This window comes from Gymnoscopelus microlampas, assembly GCF_963454915.1.
Source record: "Gymnoscopelus microlampas genome assembly, chromosome: 22".
Lineage (NCBI taxonomy): Eukaryota > Metazoa > Chordata > Actinopteri > Myctophiformes > Myctophidae > Gymnoscopelus > Gymnoscopelus microlampas.
Genome location: NC_139959.1, coordinates 5,514,846 through 5,537,708, shown reverse-complemented (window position 1 = coordinate 5,537,708; position 22,863 = coordinate 5,514,846). Strand labels below are relative to the sequence as shown.

Below are 22,863 nucleotides of genomic sequence, written 5' to 3'. Positions count from 1 at the left end.
GGACATAAAATTAGTTACAAGGTGGGGAGGGGGCTTCACAGCAGGGAGTAGTGATGGATAATAAATGTGTTCCAGAAGGTCGAGGGAAATTGTCTCTGATCACATTCCTCCCAGCCATAAGACTTTTTTCAGACAGCACACATTTGGAAGTGATCAGATCTACAAATCTCAATGTGGCGCATTGTGAGCTTGTAGATTGGCTGTTTTCAGCGTAGTACAAATTCCAAACTGAGACACATCTTTAGAAATCGGAATGGAATCGAATGTGGTTCAAATCTGAATCGTAAATATAATTGTCCATGTTTTAGTTTTTTTGATTTTTTTTGCTGTTCAGACTGATGATCAAAACCAATCTGATTCCAATCTGTCTAGGAGGCCGACCCTCTGATTTGGCCTGCCAGTGTGAACATACTAGCCATTCTAAACATGATTAAACGTCTCCACTGTGCTTCTCTGCCTGTGTCCAGCTGACCTTCAGCTACTTCAACCTGGAGGCCCACCAAACGTGTGGCTGGGACTCGGTCACCATCTTCAACGGCGGCCACCCAGGCGCTCCGGTCGTCGGCCAGTACTGTGGGACCAACTCCCCGGGAGTCGTGCAGTCAGGATCCAACCAGCTGGCGATCGTCTTCCTGGCGGACCACAGCGTGTCCCGAGGAGGCTTCGTGGCCTCCTGGGAAGCCGACTCCTCCGGTGGGTAACGACATACAGTACACGAGCACATGACTCTCTGGAATATCTTGACTGTTCTGGTTTGATCGGTTAGTTATACCAGTGGTTCTCAAACAAGGACCCCCAATTTGATATTTTAGGGTTGGCTGCAGACCCCCATCTGAGAAGAGATTGTGCCATTTGAAAATAATTTGTGCCATCTGAAAAGATTTTGTGCTATCAGAAAAGATCTTGTGCCATCTGAAAATATTAGATTTTCTCTAATATATATAAGACATTTGTTTAACAAAAAAAATCCAACATTGTTAACATTACTCTCTGAAAGCCTTTTCTTTTGCAAAGGGAAGCCATGGCGTCATTAGACTGTCTTCTTTGTTGTTGTTGTTTTTTTGTCCCAGGTTGTGGAGGGGTGATCCATGCAGACACGGGTACCGTAACATCTCCCAGCTACCCCCAGCAGTTCCCCGCCAACTCTGAGTGTTCCTGGCACGTCATCGGCAACGAGGGCAACCACCTGGAGATGGGCTTCAACAGCCTCTTCCAGATCCCAGACACCAGCGGAACATGCCAGGACAGCTACGTCAAGGTGGGCAAGGGGAGAAGAATTGGACAGGATTCATTGTTTACAAAGGGTGTGCCGCGTTTTAGGGTGTTTTCACACTGTTTCAGCCCTCAAAATGAACAAGATTTTTCTTTGCACATAATGTGAACACCCCTAAAGAACTCAGACTCCTATGAAGCGAACCAAACGCAGGTGGTCTGTGTGGCGTTTATATCTGCAATAGGGCATTCACGAATAGTGATTTTTAGTATTCGAATTATTCGACCTATAAGTATTCGAATATTCGATTAATCGATTTGATTATAAAAAATAAAATAATAAAAAAAATAAAAAATAATAAAAATAAAAAGTTTTTTTTTTTTTTTTTCTTTCAATGACATTGATGACTGGACTCAAGGAATGCGAGTTGACGTCACACCAGAGCTCACAGCTGCGTGTCTGCTGCAGAAAAGCCAAAAAAAAAAAAAAAAATCTAAAAAAAAAAAAAAAAAAAAAACTTAAAAAAAAAAAAAAAAAGAATTATCGAATAATCGAATAGTGGTTTGATAGTCGAATAGTCGGTTTGATAGTCGAATATTCGAATATTCGATTATTCTGTTAATGCCCTAATCTGCAAGAGCTGAAAAGTTGAATATTTTCAACTTTGGCGCTTGGAAGCTTTTGTAGGGCGCTCGCCGTTTGGCATAATAACATAACAGACATAACAATAATCAGATAGGAAACATAAAATAGGGTTTCAATCAATTTGTTTTTGATTAATAGAATAATAGAAAAGTGCGTTGTTTTATTCTATTTTACAAATCGATTAATTCTAATTTATTATTATTATACATTCATATATGTAGATATCTTGAACTTTTCATGTTCTCTTTGACATGCTTATTTAATGTTTTCTACCATTTTCCCCTTATTTTTCTCCCTTTCTGGAAAAAGAAATCTCCCTCTTCTTTACACCCTGTGCAAACCTGTGATGTGACATTAAAGTTGATTCTTATTCACTGCTGTATGTACACACAGTGACGCAATATGTGTGTGTTTCCCCCGCAAGGTGTGGTCAGGCAGGTCCCAGGTCGACGATGCCCTGCTGCTCACAGGCTGCGGCAGCACGGCCCCGGGCCCCGTCGTCGCCCCCACAAACATCATCACCGTGCGCTTCCAGTCCACGGGTGCACCCGCCACAGGCTTCTCTGCAGACTTCAACTCACGTACGTACTGTATAATGCACAGTACAAACACCTCTATTTGCTTAAGGCTTAAGCCCAGTCCGCACCAATGATTCCACAAGTTGAAACCACTTGCAACAGAATCCCAATACTGCACCGATCTGCGACAGGTCAATTCCGACCGCTGCAACTGGTTGCAAGTTGCACCTCGCTGCGTTGCGAGTCATTGGTGTGGACCGGGCTATAAGGAGAGAAGGCTTAAGTACTCAGATTATTTTTCAAAAAAATATCAACAATAGTTAAAATAGCTGATCTACAAGCTCACAACCTGTCGCGTGCAACACATGGTGTGCTTGTACTGTAGTTCGGCTATTTGCAATATTTTGAATTGTGTCCACCACTGCTTAGTAAGGACCTTTGGTCTTGTTGCACTGTTTCTGTTAGAGGGAACTACTAATTTAACCACTTGAACCCCAGTTTAAGTTGTTAAACGTTTCCTCCTGTCTTGCAGGCTGTGGGGCAAACTTCACAGCAGCCAGCGGTCGTGTGACGTCTCCCAACTACCCCGCCCACTATCCAGACTACGCCAACTGTAACTACACCATAGATGCTGGAGCAACCACCATCATCGTCCTCACGTTCCGCATACTCCAAACCGAAAGTACAGTAACGTCCACCTCCTTCCTCTGTGTTATTCAGTGGTGAAAAAAAAGTATTCAGATAGAGGTCCTAGTAGGATAGAAAACCAGCAGTACTAGAGGTCCTGGTAGGATAGAAAACCAGCAGTACTAGAGGTCCTGGTAGGATAGAAAACCAGCAGTACTAGAGGTCCTGGTAGGATAGAAAACCAGCAGTACTAGAGGTCCTGGTAGGATAGAAAACAGTTGGCATCAAGGACCAGGATTGGTCCAGGATTGGTCTTGTAAACCTGCTTTAAAAACCTGCTTTAACAAACCTGCTTTAAAAACGAATTAATACTAAACTGAAATTTAAAACGTGAAGTTAAAACGGAATGGAAATGGAAATAAAAAAGTAAAAACTAATGAAAAATGTCTGTCTCCAGTCACCCCAGTCACCCCAGATGTGTTCAACTGTCGACGCGACGGGGTAAAGATCTACCGAGGGACCAGCGCCTCCGGCACGCCCATTGCCAATGTCTGTGGCCAGGCTGGCCACCCCCTCCCCGGTCCTTACTCCAGCTTCGGCCCCATGTTTATCAACTTCTACTCCGACCTGAGTGTGAACGACAATGGCTTCATGGCCGAATACCGCACCTATCGTAAGTACACACGCGCACGCACGCAAACGCGCAAACACGCATGCACACACGCACACACACAGATATCCTGGATTTTGGGTCTAGCACTCCACTGAGAAAACCCATTGTTGATGCGCAACCTCTTTTTCTTATTTGGCTGTGCATGGCTATTTGGGGGTGTGCCTGGTATGGTTAACTTTGGGAACCCCTGGACTACCACTTATTTTCACAAAACACACATTACCCTAATAAGCCCTATTTAATACTTCAGCTATTCGAAAATAACCGATCAACAACCGAGCTTTTGATCGGCTATTTTCACCATCAAAACCTCTGTATTTCTTCCACCGCTGCTGTGCAGTCAGTGAATATGAGTCTAGGGACAGGCATTTTTAGTAATACCAGTCTGAATCTCTTTCTGATCTGTTTTTCTGTGTGTATGGCCTCCATGGGTCTCTCCTCCCCATCCGGCTGAGTGGTCAAATCCCCAGCGATTGTTCACAAAGTGCACCGTCCTGCCATTCCGGGCGTTCCCCTCTTGGCCGGCCTGAATGAAGCGTTCCACACATTCTGGACCACATTCCCCTCCGGTGCGGTGTAAACAGTCTGCACCATGGGGGTGCAGGCAGGCCCCCCACAGGAGCCAGATTTGAGAGATTTTATTGTCACATAGATCAGTGTTTCTCAAACGTCGGGACACATTTGTGGGTCGTGGACACATTTGTATGGGTCGCCGGTAAATATTTTTAAAAAGAAGTGAAAAAAGGAAGGGAAGCAACATTTTTCGGGAAGAAAATCTAACATTTAAATAAATAAAATCAAAGGAATTCCATGAAAAAATACAATAAAATTAGGAAGTAATGGAAATGACATAGATGTACTTGTGTTACTCTACTTGTGAGGTGCAAATGTCCCCACGAGTATAGTGCAATTTGAGAACTAGGCATTGTGAGGATAATTTTCCTGCATGGTCCTCACAAGAGAGATGATTGTTTTATGGTAATAATTTGGTGTGCGTCTGTGTGTGTCTCCTGCAGCATGTGGTGGTTTCTACAATGCAACAGCAGGCACAGTGAGCAGTCCAGCCCTGTCCATGACTAACTACCACCACAACATCAACTGTACCTATCACATCATGGTGCGCACCAACACCGTCATCGACCTCAAGTAAGACTGACTCTACACACAGAGAATACACCATATACAATACATTTGGCCTGATTCAGCCAGTGTTTCTCAACCAGTGGTCCGAGGACCACCAGTGGTGCGGTTTCCAGGTGGTCCCCAGCTAAATGATGGAGAGTTGGTAGCCAAATGGACCTTTATAGATCTTTAACTCTTCATGTTCTCGAGCATAAAATTAAACCAAATGGACCCTTACGGGTCCATTTCGTTTCATTTTATGCTCTCAAGAGTTAAATTATCGTTAAACATCTTCATTACTTAATTAAATTATTATTATTTTGATCAATGTTTGCCTGTTGTCTCTCCTATGGTACAACATCAATACAGTATGGAATTATGGACAAAATCGTATCCAACGATAACAAAATATTCAAAGTTTTGGGTCTGAGAGTCTAAATCTCATTGAATGGTGGTCCGTGGCTCACATGCCGAATGAATAATGAACCTTGATATGAAAAGGGTTGAAGACCACTGCACTAAGCTGTTCGTAAATAGTGCCTAAATAAAGTGACTAAAGGGGCGCGTATTTTTGATATGCACAATCTCTCATGCGATGGACCTTTATTTGTGTGTATCGCAGGTGAAACTCATTTTTGAGATCCTCTACGCCCCATTTAACACCATAAAAGACAACGGCAGACCATAAACGTCATCCCGCTTCAAAATTGACAGATCTACAAGCTTACAACGCGTGGGTACGCACCCACTTGACAACTTGTAGATTAGCGCAAGCGAGTCCCTCATGCCGATCGTTAATAAAGTAAATACTAAATAGCCTACTCTCATGTGTAATGACGAGAATAAGAAGATTACAATGTTTAACCTCACGACCAAAGGCTAAGAAAACTTGGAATGGATATTATATAAGCCCCTTTCTACTGAACAATTGCCCACTCACGTTTGCCGAGGTAAAAAAAATATTCTGGAATCTGCAGATATACAATATTTTTTATCAGAGCTTTTTTGATTACTGAGGGGAACCTATTCTTTGGACGAACCCTCCACTGTATTGGAAATGGAGTAGGCAAGATTTCACCCATACTGTATTCTCATCAAGATAAGACTTCATTCATGTGATCACTGATGTGATCAATATTATAGATTAATATCGCGATGGAGTTGGCATGAAACTTAAAGCCCAATAGCGAAACTGTGGCCACAGTTGCAGAAATGGCAAGCACGCCAAGGGAACTAATAATTCAGCTCTAAATGCGTCAACTGAAAAGAAACAAAAGCAGTTGAATTTGCATCATGTCATGTCTATAATATGCATAGAAGCAATAGATCGTTGACATTGTTTTTCTTTCTTTTTTATGTGTTGACAAATGTTGGGCACATACATATTTTATTTGAAGTTTGGCACTATTGTAATACATTTTGCATGAAGAATAAAGCATTCTAAAGACACACAAGCTTTGATACCATGTAAGTCAGCCTCGGAGCAGACTTGAGAGAAAGCAGACCTCCCGCAAAATTAACAGACAGAAAGAGATTAATGAATCAGACTACTAACATGGGAAGTTGCGTAAATTCCGTTATGTTCAAAATATGGGTGTAAACAGCTTAGTGAATTGGGCCCAATAACTGTAGTAGTTCTCAAACGTTTTATTTATTTCAAGGACCCGCATAACTCTGAGAGTGCACAAATGGAACGAAATTTTGTTCCATTTGTACACTCAGAGTTAGTGATCTGTAAGGGTCCATTTGGAACCACCTTAAGCAACCTTGATGGTCCCTAGACCCCACTTTGAGAACCAGTGCTCTACACACAATCCTTAGAACCATGATCCCTATTTTGGGCAAAATAGGCCAAAATCTTCAATACATTTGAAATGGTTGAAAGCATTTTCAAAATATGCATTTATATATTCATATTTAGGCAAAATAGCTGATGTACAAGCTCACAACGTGTCGCGCCGTGATGCATTGTGAACTTGTATGCTATTATTTTTATCTATCCGTCGTACCACAAAGCGTTTTAGGGCTTAATTGGTTAACACACAGCCAGTGAAAATAAGGCTTTCCTCTGTGTTCCTGAGAACTCAAAAGTTCAAAGTGTGTACACCGGGATTGTCCTCAATGGAAACTACTACTTCTTCTGGCTAATTCCATCCGGGGTCGCCACAGCGCATCATCTATTACCATCTGTTTCTGTTCTCTGTAGCGTTTTATCTCTTGCATCGCATCCATAGAACTATTTGGCCATCCTCTTCTCCTATTGCCTGACAGCTCCATCTTCAGCATCCTTTGCTCAATGGAATCTACATTTTAATGAATCTAACTGAAAATTGCACCCAAACACCAAGACTGTGGTTATACTAGGAATCACAGTGACCAACAGTAGAAGACTGTGGTTATACTCCATTATACTCTCTCTCTCTCTCTCTCTCTCTCTCTCTCTCTCTCTCTCTCTCTCTCTCTCTCTCTCTCTCTCTCTCTCTCTCTCTCTGTAGATTCAACACCTTCCAAATAGAGGTCTCGTCCTCTTGTCGCTATGACTACGTGGCAGTGTATGACGGACCGGACACCTTGTCTCCGTTGCTAGGGAAATTCTGTGGCTCCGCCCTCCCACCAAACCTCCGCTCCACGGCCAATCAGCTCTTCATCGTCTTCAGGACGGACTCCTCTGTCAACGGGCTGGGCTGGAGGGCCACCTACAGCGAGACCCTGGGTAGGTGGGCGACCGTGGAGGATACAGTCATACAGTTCATATCAAAGTGGTTCTCAAACTTTTTTATGTCAAGAATCCCTAAATTAATATTTTGTGCCAGGGACCCCGATAAGCTTGTAGATCGGCTATTTTTGGCGAAGAGGTTCGGTGTAGAGGGGAAAAAGAGCACAGTACAGAGCCAAAGGTCAAGTTTACTAATGTAAGTATTGAGGGTTAAGTGGTTAAATGACACATTAACATGAATCCAACATATTAATAGAACATATAATGTGTAAACAAACAAACAAACAATTAAACATACATTTACACACACTAATGATAGTGCTAGTCCATGAAAAGTTCATCTGTAACATAATTTTACATCATGTAGTAGGGAGTCCCTGCTTCATCTCTCTTTCAAGGGGTCCTTGGCCTGAAAAACGTTGATAGTCCATTCAGCTTCTGTTCTGATAAAAATCACTTTACCTAGTGACCAAGGAGCTCTGATCCATCTAAGCCCAGTGCCCATCCGGTGTGTCCGTGTGCATGGTAGCTGTTGTTCCATTGTCTCAAACATCGAACACTCGCTCATCCTTAAATCCGAGTGTGTCGTAATCTTATCAAACTATTAAAATACTCCCATGAGGGCATAATTGGACAATGGGTCATACAATGGGTTTGCCTGTAAGAGCTAGCCTGTGATTTCCCAAGAGGAGTGTGTGTGTGTGTGTGTGTGTGTGTGTGTGTGTGTGTGTGTGTGTGTGTGTGTGTGTGTGTGTGTGTGTGTGTGTGTGTGTGTGTGTGTGTGTGTGTGTGTGTGTGTGTCCGTTTTAATTGACTGCTCTCTGCACAGACACAGCCTTTGTTCCTCAAGAAATATAGCCACACAAGTGCATCCTGCTTGTGTGTGTGTGTGAAAGAACACACACAACAAAGCCGGACAGAGTAAAATAGATTTGCCATGCCAGCTGTGTGACCACAGACTCGCCCTGCACTCATGGTGAAGCTTAAATCACTCCCTTCACTGCCACATTGTGTCACAACAAGCCCCTCCTCCATTTTGTTCCCATGAACCACTGGGTGGTCTAATACAGTGGCGTAGCCAGAACGCTAGTGTAAGCTGGGCCTAGGCAGGAGCGGGTGGGCACGCATTCACGTGCAGACCGTGCACACGTGCGAAGCGAACATTTGTGTTTTTTGGCTGGTTTTGGGTACTTTTTTTGCGGGTTTGTGACGGATTTTGGATACACCGTTATCAAAATGGCTGAATATGATATATGAACATATATATATATATATATATATATATATATATATATATATATATATATATATATATATATATATTCTTTTTTTTTTTTTTTTACTTTTTTTTTGGGGTGGGCAAAAAAAACAAATGGGTGGGCCCAGGCCTACCTATGCTCACCCGTGGCTACGCCCCTGGTCTAATAGTAACGTATTCATTCTCTACCGCAGTGATTCCAAAAGATGTTATTTTCATTGTGACAATGATAAATAAGAACTTACGTACACTACCTTAGTTCCATTGATCCACGCTGGAACACAGCTGATGGCATTAACTGATGAGCATTAAAATAAACATGCTCTGAAAAATGCACGCAGCCAACCCATCTGACCACTTAACACCGACAGGTTGTCGTGATAAATGGCCGGATGGGTGGGCCACAAACGCTTACAAGATTTTCAAGTGGGCCCTGATTCCAGAAAAGTCTCCCTCAACCCATTAAAACCGGGAAAACCATCTGTGCAACCACTTAAAACATTATTTTATACTTTGGCTATTCAAAAATAGCAGATATACAAGCTCAGAGTAGTATAGCTACAAGCTTTTTTTTTATTTTATTGTGAACAGTTGTGCAAATCTTTGAATATGTATATTTTTAAAGCATTTTAAAACATTTGTAACTCAAATCTTTGCTTTTGAGGGTCCCTGGAACTAAATATTTTGAGATGGGGAGTCGGCGGCCAATTACATATAATTTTGGGGGGTCCTTGACATGAAAAAGTTTGAGCACCTCTAGATATTATAGCAACATTAGAAGACATTTGTACATGTGTTCCCAGATTGAATGGGTTATTGGTACTGCACTCCCATGTTCCAAAAACAAGTTAGTGTGGGGAGGGATTGGGGGGGAATGCCTCTGTTTTTGATATCCCCCCTGGTCTTTATTTTTGTATTCAGACACAGGTCACTATCTGTGACTAGTGACTATTGTAGAGACAAAGTCAAGTCTATGATAGAAAGGTTGCAATCTGTGCGTTGTCACACCATCTTTGTGACTCAGGACTTTTTCTGTTCCATTCAGATTATAAACACAGCTCCTTCACTAACTTCCATGGCATTTCTGGTCGTTTACTGACCCCCACAGGCCAATACAGGGAAGTGCTGAAGCCTGTGTGTTTGCATCTGGCCTGACCGGTGGAAATAACAGATCTACAAGCTCACAACGTTGTGAGCTTGTAGATTGGCTATTTTTGACAGAGAGATTTGGTGTAGGGAAGAACTGGAGCTGTCCAAGTATAGATCCCAGGGGGACCCGGGTCAAACAAGTATATAGGGTTTAAGTCATCAATGGTACACATTGTGAGCTTGTAGATCTGCTATTTTCCACTATTTTAGAAGTGCAGTGGAGTCAAAAAGTATAATATTTGTCTTTGAAATATAGTGCAATACTGTATGTATAAAAAAAAATACAAATAATCAAGTAAAGTACAGATACTAAAAATGTTTTACTTAAGTACAGTACTCAAGTAAATGTGCTTCATTACTGTCCACCACTGCTGTTGACTCCTCTGTGTGTTGCAGGGCCGGCACAGGGCTGTGGCGGCTACCTGTCCATGCCGATGGGCATGTTCGGCTCGCCAGACCCCAACCTGGACGGACGCTACGAGCCCAGGATGGACTGCGTGTGGACCATCGAGATGCCCGTCAACAAGGCCATCAACCTAACGTTTCTCACCTTCGACCTGGAAGGAGGCACCTGCCGCTACGACTATGTCAAGGTGAGGGTCATCATGAGGTCATCTGGGAATTTAGTGATATTTATAAAATGTTCACGTAGATTAATTATAAAAACATTATAATAATACATTCACAGAGCTTTTAAAAAGGTGCAGATGAAAGTATTGATTCCCCCAAACTGCATAAATGCTACTTTATAGATGTGACTCTGGGAAATGAGGAACCTTATGCAACAGAGGTGAAGTGATCATATTATCGTAGCAAAAAGCATTCCAATGAAAACACACACTCTTTTTGTCTCCCTCTCTCTTTTGTTTATTTTATTCTTCTCTCACCCTCCCTCTCTCTCTCTCTCTCTCTCTCTCTCTCTCTCTCTCTCTCTCTCTCTCTCTGCAGGTGTATGATGGTGACAGCATGAATTACCCCCTGGTAGGGACGTTCTGTGGGACCACCATGCCTGCTTCCTTCGTGTCTGCCGGCAACTTCCTGACTGTGCGTTTCTTCACGGACAGCAGCGTACAGAAAACGGGGTTCAACGCCACCTACAGGGCTGTTGACCGTAAGACACTCTCAACTCTATTGCGTTTTACTGTATGTTCTGTGCTGGGGACTAATGTAGAATGCTGCATACACACAAATCACTTTAAAAATAAGCATAATGCCCAGAGTCTGGATGGTAAAAGAAGATGAAGCTGAAAATATCAGGATGATAGTGTGTTTGTCTTGTCTTTTTCACTCTACTGTAACTCCACTATCAATTGGTTGCAGAGCTGTAAGTGTAATACGTCTTGTATCCAAAAATACAAATACTCACTTAGAACACAAGTCACAAAATGTACTTAATTACAGTACTCAAGTAAATGTACTGGCCACCATTAGCTTAAAGTTATCATTCGGCATGATTCATTTCAGTCATTTTTACAAGATTACAGAGTATTAGAATGGATCAAACAAGCAACAGAATGTATGTTCAGAAGCATCTTCCATAAAACCCCAAAGGTTTATGTTTTGGATATTTCATAAAAGCAAAGGTTAAAGCCTCAACCTGCAACTTCTTCAACTGGTTGGCTGCGTGTGTAGCCAACCAGGTTTACTACCTAAACATAATAATTCTACTTATTGTGCTAATGGCTTAAAAAACAGAGCGCCAGTTCCAGAAATCACAGATTACAGGCATACCCAAACAAAAATCAGTGTGAGATTTAACACACTCACTGCCAGGGGCTTTCTAATACTGGCAGGTAGCTTCTGACAGCATTTTTAAGCATTCTGAAAAATGTTCAAGAAATACAGAATATTTATCTCCTGCATGATCGATCCCCTGATGGTTGCTAATCAAGGAGGAAAACACTGTGCTTCCGTGAAAAAAAAAAGTAGTTGTGACCTCCCGTTCTCTTGTTATACCCAGTTGAAAATAGCATGTTTCGCCAAAAATACATAGTAAAACACACAAGCCGAGATACAGGATTTTAAAGTAATAAGGAAGTGAATGGAGCAGTAAATCTTCGGATCACTTTATCTTGGGTTCTGGACATTCCACCCCCCCCCCCCCCCCCCCAAAAAAAAACTATTAACTATTAAAAATCCATTAACGCTATACATACATTAGCCCTGTATATATTTGGGCCATTTGAAAATAGCCGATCTACAAGCTCACAATGCGTCGCAATGCAACGCATTATGAGCTTGTAGATCTGCTATTTTCAAAATATTTTTATACGTTTGATAACGTGTGAAACGGGACATTCTGCATAATGAGTACTTTCTACTTTTGGTACTTTAAGTATGTTTTGATACCAATACTTTTGTTCTTTTACTCAAGTAAGTTTTGAATTCCAGACTTTTACTAGTAACAGAGTATTTCTACATTGTGAGTACTTTTTCCACCACTGTCCTTTTGCCCACAGGGCTCTGTGGCGGCACGCTGAACGCCACTACGACCGTCCAGACCCTGACCTCTCCGTCGTTCCCCAACGCCTACCCGCCCTTCGTGTCCTGTCGCTGGACGCTGGACGCCCCGGCCCAGGAGAGCGTCAAGGTCTCCGTGGAGACCTTTGTCCTCCAGCCCGGCCAGGCCTGCACCACCAACTACCTGGAGATGAGAGACCAACCGCTGGTGAGTCGAGGGATGCCATACTGGATTGGATCATACCCAGTGGTGTATAGTAACTAATTACATTTACTCAATTACTTTACTGGAGTATTTCCAATTTTCAGTACTTTTACTTCTACTCCACTACATCTCAGAGGCAAATAGTATACTTTTACCCCACTACAATTATTAGAAAACTTTAGTTACTAGTTACTTTGTAGATTTTGATTATTATTACAACACCAGCCACTTAACCACTTCAGCCCTATTTACATTTCGGCCATTTGAAGATAGCGATCTACAAGCTCGGCGACGCATTGTGAGCTATGCATTGTCAGCTATTTTCAAAGATTTTTATACATTTTAAAACTTGTGAAATGGGACATTCTGCATAATAAGTACACTCTACTTTTAGTACTTTAAGTACATTTTGATGTACTTTTATATTTTTGAATTCCAGACTTTTACTTGTGTACTTGAGAGTACAGTATTTCTACATTGCAGTGTTGGTCATTTTACTTTAAGTGAAAAAATTGAGCACTTTTTCCACCACTGATCATACCATACTACACTGGTTCTCAATAGCAGCTAAAGAAATTAAACTAAGTTAGTTCCTTTGATCCAAGCCGAAACAACAATCGATTGATTGATCGTTAAAATAAACATTCTCTGAAAATGCAATGCGGTCCAAAGAGTGTTTATTATAAGTCTCTTCTCTGCCCTTGTTTTCCAGGGAGACTACGGCCAGTCACACAAGTTTTGCGCGGCGGAAAGCGTCCCTGACTTCTACAGCTATGGCAGGACCATGCACCTGCACTTCAAATCTGACGCTTTCATGGCAGGAAACGGCATGAGAGTGAACTACCAGGTGGCAGGTGGGTTTGTGACCACACTTCCATATACAGTAGACCTCGATAGTGAGTTTCCGGAAGTAAACGTCCCATTCATGTTCTCCTTAGAGAATTGTATTATGATATCAGCTATACAGTAATGTCATAACAATCTAATGTAGACTTACCATGGGGCTTCTGGTTGTAAAATGATGCTACAGTATACTGTAGAAGCCACACAGCTGTATGAAATCAATCTAGTTTGAAACAAACCTTGTTTAATGTGTGAAGTCATAGAGAAATACTTCACTACCCACAATCCTAATAATAATAATAATAACAGCGACATCTCAGATTGGTGGAGCTTGCGTTGCTATGGAAACGTCTCCCCGTCCCCCATGAGATTCTACTACCCTAGATCCCATACAGTATATATCCCATATCCCAAGTAACATGAATATGATGCTAACGTTTCTAAAAGACCATGTACACCCCCCTAATGTTCTAAATATCATACCTGCTTTCACATACAGTAATGCTATCTGTGTATGCATCTATCTTTATTTATTCTAAGCTGTTTTCTATCTCTTTCCCTTTGATCTCACTCAACCTCTTTCCTCTCACTTCTCACGGAATGCTAAAAAAGGATGGAGCGCGCGGGAGAAAAATAATATCACCCGCTGCTTTGATGCTGTAAACCTGTGATGTGACAAATAAAACAGATTCAAATTTCCCCTGTTTGTGTGTTCCTGGTGTGGATGGTCAGGATGCAGTCGTACGTACGAGCAGGAGTATGGCTACCTGAAGAGCCCCGGATGGCCTGCCGTGTACGCCCACAGCCTGGACTGTACCATCATCCTGCAGGCTCCGCAGGGCAACACCATCTCTCTGTTCTTCAACACCTTCGACCTGGAGTCACACAGCCAGTGTGCATACGACTACCTGGAGGTGAACAGCGCGTGCACGCACTCACACACACAAGCACACACACACTTTTGTATTACTGTAGTTCTGAGGACATCAGCATTCTGAGAGTGTACAAATGGAACCAATTGGACCCGTAAGGATCCATTTGGTTCCATTTGTTCGCTCTCAGAGTTAGGATTTTACAGTGTAGATTGGGGTCCAAGACAGTGTAGTATCAGATGGCGGTCCGTGGCCCTTATGCATATCAAACCGGGGGTGTCCTTGGAATTTAAAAGTTGGCGAAACACTGCTGTATGTAACGGTATGATCACAGTGTGTGTGTTTGTTTGTTTGCTGTGATATCAGGTGCGTAACGGCAGCACGGCGACCTCTCCACTGATGGGGAAGTTCTGTGGCACCACCCTGCCGGCCCCCGTCTTCCCCGGGTCCAACCAGCTCTACCTGCGCTTCAAGACCGACGCCTCCCAGGCACGAAACGGATTTGAAGCCACGTGGACCTCCTCCCCTCAGGGTGAGACCTGAAAAAACACACGCGCGCGCGCGCGCACACACACACACACACACACACACACACACACACACACACACACACACACACACACACACACACACACACACACAAAGATAGATGCTTAACCCCATTGAAACCAGGAACGCATCTGTGTAACCACTTTAACCATTATTTTATACTTTGACTTTTCAAAAATAGCAAATATATAAGCTCATGGTGCCTCGCTACGAGCTTGTAGATCTGCCATTAAAAAAATATATATATATATATTTTTTTTTTGTCAAAACATTAAATATATATATTTAATTGAACATTTTAACTCAAATCTTTGCTTCTGGGGATTCTACAAATGTCGTCTAAATCCTAACGGTTAATAAAAGAAAACGTGCTACAATCAGTGGTTCTCACACTTTTTCATGTCAAGGACCACCCAAAATGATTTGGCCGCGGATCCCCATCTGCATCTCAAAATATTTTGTTCCAGGTCCCCCCCCCCCCCCCCCCAGAAGCTAAGATTTACAAGCGTATATATATGTATATTTATTTATTTTTTCACAGATTTGCACAGATTGCACAGACACATTTTCACGATTTTTTTCTAAAAAATAGCAGATCTACAAGCTCATAGCGCGCTACAAGCTTGTTTGTATGCTATTTTTGAATAGCCAAAGAAACACACACACAAAATGACACACAGATGCGTTCCCGGTCTTAATGCATTAAAAACATCACACATACAAAAAAAAGAAGATATACTGTACTGTGAAACATAACAAACTGACGTGTTCTCCGTCAGGTTGTGGTGGCACGCTGTATGGTGACCATGGCTCGGTAGCCAGTCCCAACTACCCTGGCACCTACCCCAACGGTACTCACTGCGAGTGGGGCATCAGGGCGCCCAATGGGCGTGTGGTGACGGTCACCTTTGCTCAGATCAGCATCGATGACCCCGGCGACTGCCAGAACAACTTCCTGAAGCTGTACGATGGGCACGACTCCTCCTCACCTCCTGTGGGACCCTACTGTGGAGCGGTATGTACCCCCCCCCCCCCCACCCCCTCTTTGAGCAATTCTGTCTAATTCTGTCTCCAATAGGCTCTGTGCATAACTCATCGCTTCATTTGATTGGCTCAGCAGCTGATTTAAACTGGAAACACATGAAGGTGTCGTTTGTTTACAGTTCAAATCGAGAGTTATGCATATAACTAAGGTTCTACGAATTCCGGATGACCGCCAGAGGCAGTGTTTTCAACACCTGGATATTCATTGCGCGCTCGCGCATAGGTCGAATATTAATACCAACAAAGTCACTCGTGACCTGTGTACACGCACGCCACCTATATAGGTGCGGTGCACACAGCGATCATCCTCTTGAAATCTTTTCGTCGAGAATGAGATTCCGAGTGACAGTCAACTCTGGCGGTCATCCGGAATTCGTAGAACCTTAGTTATATGCATAACTCTCGTTCTACTTCATTCCTTCTGACCGCCAGAGGCAGTGTTTTCAACACCTGGATGACTAATACCAACATAGTCACGAGGAATCTGCGCTTACCGAGGTCGGTTTGCAGATAGAATGAACAGACAACAGCACAGCCGTCGCTGCGAGACGGCCAGGTTGACACTATATATATATATATATATATATATATATATATATATATATATATATATATACATTATATATATAGGAGCGGGCAAAAACCCATGACAGATGAAGCCCATTCGGCTGCATCTCCTGGCCTGCTCTAAGCCTGTATCACTGAGGGAGAGGCTCTGGCAACATCCCCGTCAAAAAATGCCTTGGGGGAAACCTAGAGGCCCGCTGAAGACGTACATCTGCCTGAACGCAGCAATGAAAGTCTCCATTGAGCCAAGGCACAGCTGTGCCCTTCATCACAGACAAATACAACCAAACTCCAGCCATCCCAGCTATGTCCTGCCACAGAGCCCGGACGGGACACAATAGGCAGGTACTAGAATGCAGTTGCTCCACCCCTGGTTGAGGAGCAAACTTACAAATCAATAGGCTAGCTGACGTGAAAGGCAGAAAGCCTCTGAGGACGTAAGGAGGGGTCGGCCATCCCACTTTAACAGTCTCTGGCAATGGCCAGGGCATGAAGCCCACCTACTCACTTTTGCATATGAAGCAGTGAGGACAAAGAGTACTAGCAGATAGTCATCTGAGAGCAGCCTGATGTACCGGCTGGGGACAAAGCTTCCAATACCACAGGCAAGCATCATGAAGGCACCCATGCAACCTACTGTGGGAGCCACACGCGGAGAGCATCTCAATGGTAGAGAAGCTGAACCCTTTATTTAACATCATCCGCAGAAATCTAGAGCGGCATAAGCACAGAGCAACGCTCCAACCTATACAGTGGCCCTTGTCCCAACTAGAGCACAATTCACACTTGCTGGCGTGCAACGCCCTGGTATATCAAAGCGGCAGGGCGAGAAACACCCTCAACGCTAATCCTTATTCTTTTATTTTTATTGTCGTCCAGCGACCAGCAGCAGCGGGGCGAGACACACCCCCAATGCTTGCGGTATATCCAAGCAGCAGGGCGAGAAACACCCTCAACGCAAGTCCTTATTCTTTTGGTACGATGTACGAAAATCCAGTAATGTTCGGACAATAGTCTTGAATTTCAGTGGTCAATGACGCAGCTGAAGGTTAGGAGTGAGGATGCCACCTGCACCTCCCCCCCAAACTGTGACAGGAGATCTTGTCTCCGTTGAGAGGCCAAGGCACTTCATCGAGAAGCTGCAGTAGGCCAGAGCATCCTGCCCTAACGGACTGGTCTGTCGCGGAAGGGAGACCTACAGCCAACAACGTGTTATGCCTTCAAGGCTAACGGTACTACCGCTCTGCCATAAATATGCACGTGATCCGAACTGCTATCGGATCCAAGAGGCTTCCAGTGGGAAACATGTCCGCAGCCTGGACTGTACACCCAACAAGCGCATTGCTATGAAATTTGCAAGATGAGGCAAGGCCCACAGAAGGAGCTTCCAAGCCTCCTGCAGAGACTGACTAGGTCAAGCGCCCCAGAAGACAGACTGTTGGCATATTGTGTTATTGAACACGGCATAAACATCTTGAGGGCCAGGTGCACTGCATGCAGGTCCAGTGCATCAACGACACTGGCTGGAGACCCTCACCGCTGTATTTATTTACCCATCCTAGAACTACTAGGAGCAGTGAGCAGCCATTCAACGGCGCTCAGGGGGGGCAATTAGGGGCTCAGATACGGACACACATCGACCCATTGCCGGCCTGGCATCAAACCCGGGACATCCAGAGGCTCTGGCTCCCCATGCGGGCCACTAACCACTCAGTTATGGCCACCCCTTAGAAAAGCCTCACGTGGCACTGACATTATGCAAGTAGACAGTCTGCTGATTCTCTAATCATGCAAGCAAACGCCTAGAGTGATAGGCGCTGCATAGGCGCTGTACAGGCGCTGTGTCTGCGTATCAACACTCGCATGCCGGAGGGCCAGGGCGAGGTAGTTAAGGGAATGTCCAATACATCCCATTCCAGCTGCTGTGGCATGGCTCTAGGTAGCAGACCAGAGACTAACACTGTGGCCATGAGCAACAGTCATCAACAGCTTCATCTAGTGACACCACCAGAGAAGCAATGTTTACAGTTTAGGCATTTAGCAGGCGCTCTTAATCCGGATCGACTTACAGTAAGGTAATGTAAGTAAAGTAAGCAATGTTGGCATCAACCACAAGCCTTAGGTCTAGGCCTTATTGGGCTGTACTCCCCATGGCTGGCCAATCAGCCAAACATTCACAGCCATAGCCTGTGTCAGGCACCATAGTCAGGACATGACTGGCGCAAGTAATGGACCTTCTCTTCTGGGACCAGAGGGGACCAGCAATTGTTGCAATAATCCATGGGCAACAGCAACCGAGTGAGACAGTCAATACTACTGATGACGTAGCCGTAGCGAAAGCGAGAATCATTCAGGCTACAGTGTCAAGGACACAGTATGATAGTCAAGAAGTGGCGAAGGGAAACACTTCAATCGTCACATAGAATTATTTAAGACTATTGCACTACCAAGCACATAGTATTATCTGGATAGCAGCAGAGCGACATACACTCAAGCTATGATATCAAGTATTCACAGTATACTGCATATGTTGAATAGCAGTAGTGAGTACCAGGTACACACAGTATTAGTGGGCAACAGCAGAAGAGCGAGATACACTCAGTGCTATTGATAACGTAGCCATAGCAAAAGAGCGAGAATCGTTCAAGCTACAGCGTCAAGTACCTATGTACTTGTTAATGTATTCCGTTGCCTTGGACCCCAGGAAGAATAGCTGCTGGCTGTCCTTTCGCCGCAGCTAATGGGGATCCATTGCCAATAAACAAAGCTTATTGATTATCAGTACACAGCGTACAATGTTACCAATACGTAACGTCATCGTAGCAAGGAGCGAGAACCACTCAAGCCACAGTGTCATGTCATGTGTCAAATACACACAGTATGATAACCAAGTGATGGCAAAGCGAGACACACTTGAACCATACTAGTATTATAATTCCATTTTACTGCCAAGCACAAAACAGTATAATCCGAATAGCAGCAGCTATGATACGCACTCAAACTGTGAGGTTAAGCACACACAGTGGCAGTATTGGCATATCCCTGTTATATCACGGGCAAAATATGCTGCTTAAGTCAGTACTGAGCAGCGTTTACTACTTAACATGTGTTTTGGCGCCCAGTGGAGTTGGGACCTGTATGCACACACCTGTCCGGTAGTGTGTTATTCTCTGGACATAGCACCAAGTACATGTAGTAATAGGTACACAGTATATCGTCCAATAACGACCGAGTGAAGCACACTCTGGATGCTCTTTATTAGCTGCAGCAATCAAGCTAACAAGCACCACATGTCTGGTAGATAGAATGTCTGCGTTAGAGTGAGAACCACTCTCAGCCAAAACATTCACAGAAGAGGGCTCATACAGTGGTGTAAAGTAACTAAGTACATGTACTCAGTACTGTAGTTAAGTACAATTTCGAGGTATTTGTACCTTAATGGAGTCCAGTTCTCCGCCACTGCGCCCATTAACGCTTTGGTCGTCCCTTCGAGGCGAAAGAACACCTCCTATGAGACACATTAACCAGTCAATCTGGCTCCACCGCCGTCATGTCGTCGAGGGGAGAGCACCTCCTATGAGACATTAATCAGGCAATCAGGTTCTGCCGCGGTCTCTCAAAGTGGGAGTCCAAGGCTGCAATAGACATAGCATCGTCCTCATGTTGATCAGCAACATCGACAGTATCATGGCCATAGTTCCCATCTCTGACCTGGAGTGGAGGCGCTGGGGCCACAGCATCGGTGCGGGGAGCACCAGGCTGCAGGTTGAGAAGAAGGGCCTCAATCTGAGCAAACTCAGAGGTCAATGTGTCCACTTTGCGGGACAACGGACTCCTGACGTCTCCTCTTGACGCCTGAGGTCCTAATACATGGGCGCTGGCGCTTAGAAAGACCCCTTACAGGGCTCAAGACTGGCATTCCTGAGGGAGGCAGTGTGTATATCTGCCTGTCTCTCACATATCATGATTTGTGTGCATGGGGATCTCACCTTAACAAGCTCAGTGCTCAATGAGTCTTCCAGTTTAGTAGACCTTGTATTGCGAATTTGTACTTCCATGTACTGATGTTCTCATGTCTTACTAAATAAAGTACATCAATCAATCAATCAATGCCCAACGCCAAGACAGTGTGGGCACAGGACATGGCCATCTTCTGATCCCAGAACAGCCGAGCACGTGTTGCAGGTGTCACAGTTGCTCTCTTCCTTTTTTTTCCCCCAGCGACAAGCAGCAGTGGATGGGAAACACTCACAATGCTGACGCTACGTTGTGGTGGTCCGCACGTGGTTGTAAAGCGGCAGAATGGGATACACTCTCAACGCTAATACTTTACACTCCTTTCGTCCAGCGACAAGCAGTAGCCGAGTGGGAAACACTCACAATGCTGACGCCATGTTGCGGTGGTCCGCACGTGGTTGTAAAGCGGCAGAATGGGATACACTCTCAACGCTATACTTTCCCCTTCTTTCGTCCAGCGACAAGCAGTAGCGGAATGGGAAACACTCCTAATGCTGACGCTATGTTGCGGTGGTCCGCCCATGGTTCCTCAAAGCGGCAGAATGGGATACACTCTCAGCGCTAATACTCTCCATTTCTTTCGTCCTGCGACAAGCAATAGTTCAGCGAGACACACTCAATGCTTACGCTATTTGGCGGTGGGCCGCCCGCCATGGCTTCTCAAAGCGGCAGAGGGAGATGCACGTTCCATTATATCTTTTCTCTTTCAGAAAAAATGTTATCCATTCCTGTAAACACAGCCCAATACATGCACTCACCGTCGCCAATGTACAGCCATGGCTCCAAGCTATCCGTGTCAGGACAAACAACAACAGTGCAGCGGGCTGAAGCTCACGCTGCTATTGTTGTTAGCTTCAGTGCTAGCAAGCTAGCTCCATTCACCGCTGCAGGGCTGCTCCTACATGCGTCCTTTCTTTTCCTTTGCGGTTCTTTCCGATGCCCCTATGAACGGGGTAATCCAATGTATAAAGCAGACTACGCAGTCTCTGGAGGACGAACTAGTTCGTAGCCCCAACCGTGTTGGTTGCGAGACTCCACACGCAGCTGCAGTTGATCGACCTACGCCTCTTGGAGGCGAAAAGATGAAAGAGGATGATCGCTGTGTGCACCGCACCTATATAGGTGGCGTGCGTGTACACAGGTCACGAGTGACTTTGTTGGTATTAATATTCGACCTATGCGCGAGCGCGCGATGAATATCCAGGTGTTGAAAACACTGCCTCTGGCGGTCAGAAGGAATGAAGTAGAACTGCTGCTGAGCCATTCATCTATGAGATGTGACGCCCCCAAAATGTTTACTTCGGGGCAACAACATTTCTTTATTAGACTGCTATTCTCTCTTAGACTGCTCATAAGCTCTTCAGATGGGAGGTGGGGATGGGGTATTCCATCAGTAAACAGTATAGAGTATTCAGGCCATTCATCTAACATAAAGATGTTTACATTTATTGAAATACGGGTGCATGAACGTATGACACATCTGTCCCATTGGTTGGTGCCGGTCGCCGTCAGGTCATGGTTCACCAATGTTGAACCCGACGCGTTGGACTTCACTATAGTGCACGCGCTTCAGCTCTGTCAACCTAACGCAACAGGGAAGCTGCGCCTCGTTTTTCCCATATAATGGGAATGAACGGCGCTTGCGGCCACCCGATGGAACTGACCATAGCTTTATGCACAGAGTCTGTCTGGAGACTGATAAGGCGGAAGCATTTGAAAATTGTGTAAGATTGCTCAGTGTGTTTGAGCCAGTGTGTTTGTGTGGTGTTTGACAGGAGACCAACATCGCCCCGTTCACCTCCTCTTCCCACCACGTGTTCATCGTGTTCCAGGCTCAGTATGCCGTTTTGCCCTCCGGCTTCAGACTCACCTGGAGCAGCTGAGAGGAGCACGCCAACGCACGCACACACACGCGCACACACACACACACACACACACACACACACACACACACAGAGCGAACTGCATAAGTGCTGCTTTATGTGACTCAGGGAAATAAGGAACCTTATGCAACAGAGGTGTTGCGTTGTGATCGTAATGAAATTAACTTCAGTAAAAAGAGGAATTCAAATTCAAATAAACTTTGTACGTGTGTAAGAACTACACACACACACACACACACACACACACACACACACAGATGTTTACACATGTTTTGATTATGTCGACTACGTATGTGTTTTTGCAGATGAATCAATGTAAATAGGAAATCTTCATTATATAAACTAGAGCATAAGAAACCAATGTTATTGGTTTGAGAATCATGTTTTCTTCTTCTGTAGATATATGTTCTACAAAACATCAAATGTGTATTTCAGTGGAATTTGTGATGATGGAATAAAGCAATCTGTTTTTTTGAAGTGAATCTCTGACCTGTTCTCTCCC

At 44.3% G+C, this 22,863-nt stretch overlaps 1 protein-coding gene across 1 annotated transcript in view; it reads left to right on the top strand.

The window, feature by feature from the left end:
- The window catches only part of cubn (cubilin (intrinsic factor-cobalamin receptor)), a gene marked incomplete at its 5' end in the record, with an annotated part of 130,639 nt that extends 108,255 nt beyond the window's left edge, over positions 1-22,384 (top strand). Inside the window, 15 exon segments of the mRNA XM_084048808.1 lie at positions 468-693; positions 1,071-1,258; positions 2,283-2,439; positions 2,909-3,058; positions 3,461-3,676; positions 4,693-4,822; positions 7,294-7,511; positions 10,318-10,514; positions 10,870-11,032; positions 12,381-12,589; positions 13,299-13,440; positions 14,162-14,343; positions 14,668-14,833; positions 15,630-15,865; positions 22,254-22,384. Of these exon segments, the coding sequence (XP_083904934.1) occupies positions 468-693; positions 1,071-1,258; positions 2,283-2,439; positions 2,909-3,058; positions 3,461-3,676; positions 4,693-4,822; positions 7,294-7,511; positions 10,318-10,514; positions 10,870-11,032; positions 12,381-12,589; positions 13,299-13,440; positions 14,162-14,343; positions 14,668-14,833; positions 15,630-15,865; positions 22,254-22,361 (2,688 nt within the window). The 3' untranslated portion in view covers positions 22,362-22,384.
- Between the last annotated feature and the right edge of the window lie 479 nt (positions 22,385-22,863).